This window comes from Rhagoletis zephyria, unplaced genomic scaffold, assembly GCF_001687245.7.
Source record: "Rhagoletis zephyria isolate East Lansing unplaced genomic scaffold, Rhagoletis_zephyria_1.1 Rzeph_scaffold_22086, whole genome shotgun sequence".
In the NCBI taxonomy this organism is placed as follows: Eukaryota; Metazoa; Arthropoda; class Insecta; order Diptera; family Tephritidae; genus Rhagoletis; species Rhagoletis zephyria.
This window is the reverse complement of record NW_016179144.1, coordinates 408-2,193: the sequence shown is the minus strand read 5'-3', so window position 1 is coordinate 2,193 and position 1,786 is coordinate 408. Positions and strand designations below refer to the sequence as shown.

Genomic DNA, 1,786 nt, shown 5'->3' with positions numbered 1-1,786 from the left:
TTTAAGTTTCGAGAAGGTACGCAGGACCCATTCAACCCGGCCCGAAGTTACTATACCCTCCACAGTCAGATCTGCTGCTTCCTTACATAAGTAAGAACATTAAAAAAAATTAAAAATTACGAAAATTTTTATTTTAATTTTTTGTTTTATTTTAAAATGTTAAAAGGACGTTTCTTTTTATATTTGTAAATATAACACATACAAAGTACAAGTACAAATCTTTATATATGTACATTAAAAATTCGAGACACAGTTACATAATTGTAAAAAATGTACGTTTGTAGGTATGTAAATATGTATGTTTGGTTCAATATTGCTTGTCGGGCAAACAGCTTCATAATCAGTGTCAACGTGTGCTTGCAGCGAAACTTTCGTATTCAAATCACAAGAAATAAATAAGTTTTAAAATAAAGGGAATTACAATGAAATAAAAAAAAATGAGTAGATAAATATTTATTTTATAATTATGCTAGCAACTTTTCAATTTTTTGTTTTTGTTTTGTTACTTTTTCTTTAAGCAATTACTTTCATCACTTGCATTTTCCAACAGTATTGCAATATCTTTCCACTGCTACAAAATCGCTATCTATTCGTCAAATATCTGCAACACATACGTAAGTTGCTCACTCTTGGTCGCACTTCGCTTCCTCTTTTCCACTCCGTTTCGGATGTCTTGCGGTCTCCTACCATCAGCTTACTTCACTTCCTTCGCCTTCTCCGTCTCCAAGTATGTGCGCATCAAACAATCGCCCAAACCCAGCTTGTCCATAATCTCCAATATGTCTTCACAAAACTTCGCCTTTGCCGTCACCTCATCATCGCCGCAATCCTCTCGCCTCTTCGCCAGACGCGCTATCACCTGTAGCTTGGCATCGATTACGGCATAATTGCTATCGGGTATAAAGCTAGCGCTTTTGTCTCTCAAATACAGTATCACCGATTTGAGTGACTTCGAATTGAATTTGGAACTTATGGCACCAGATGCAAAGTCCTGCGCCTTCACCATTTGCGCATGCGTCGATTTTTGTTTGCAAACCAGGCAATTCCAATTGGGATGCGGCAGACCGGTGATCTCAGGCACGGCCAGCCCAGTGCAATTGGTGTCGCGACAATAGAGCGCAGAAACGAAGGCGCCTTTTTCCTATTTAATGAAATAGAGAAGAGAAAGGTATTTTATAGTATTATAAAAATTTAATTTTTAATTATGTTGCAAAAAAATTTTATTTTATTTTTTTATCTATGTAAGTGAGTAAATTAGTGACTCTAATATGCGGTAATGATTTTTTTTTAGTTTTCTCTAAAACCTAAACGGTGCCACATACATACTTACACATGTGCCTGTGTGTTTTCACTTTCAAAATATTTGTTTATTTCAAAACCTGTTGCGCATAAATTAACATGTTTTGTAAAATTTAACAGCTATACTACATACATACGTACATATCTATCCTATTTTTATACATATTATTTTATTTGTGCGTTTATCATCTGCGTTTCCTCAAGCTAAAAAATACTTACGCCTTACTACTGCGCACAAAAATTCATTTCCATTTTGTTCACAAAATTCATGCGCCGTTGAAATATTTTCCTACTTAAATATTTATTTAATAGCCAATATGTAGGTAATCTCGCTACATTGCCGAGCATAAGTATTTCCACTTATTTACATACTTGTAAATTGCTCTCAGTCTGTTTGTTACATCATCCAAAACGGATATCCAAAAACTGGACAAACAATTGTTGAGAAATTCTAAAGTAACTGCAATAAGAATTCAAATAAAGGGGA

General features: G+C 34.5%; 1 protein-coding gene across 1 annotated transcript; it reads right to left on the bottom strand.

The window, feature by feature from the left end:
- Positions 1–505: 505 nt before the first annotated feature.
- Positions 506–1,141, bottom strand: LOC108381304 (protein msta-like; the record flags this gene model as incomplete). Its single annotated transcript, XM_017637723.1, has 1 exon — positions 506–1,141. A coding segment is annotated over one exon (447 nt), but the record flags the coding sequence as incomplete, so codon positions are not given.
- Positions 1,142–1,786: the final 645 nt, after the last annotated feature.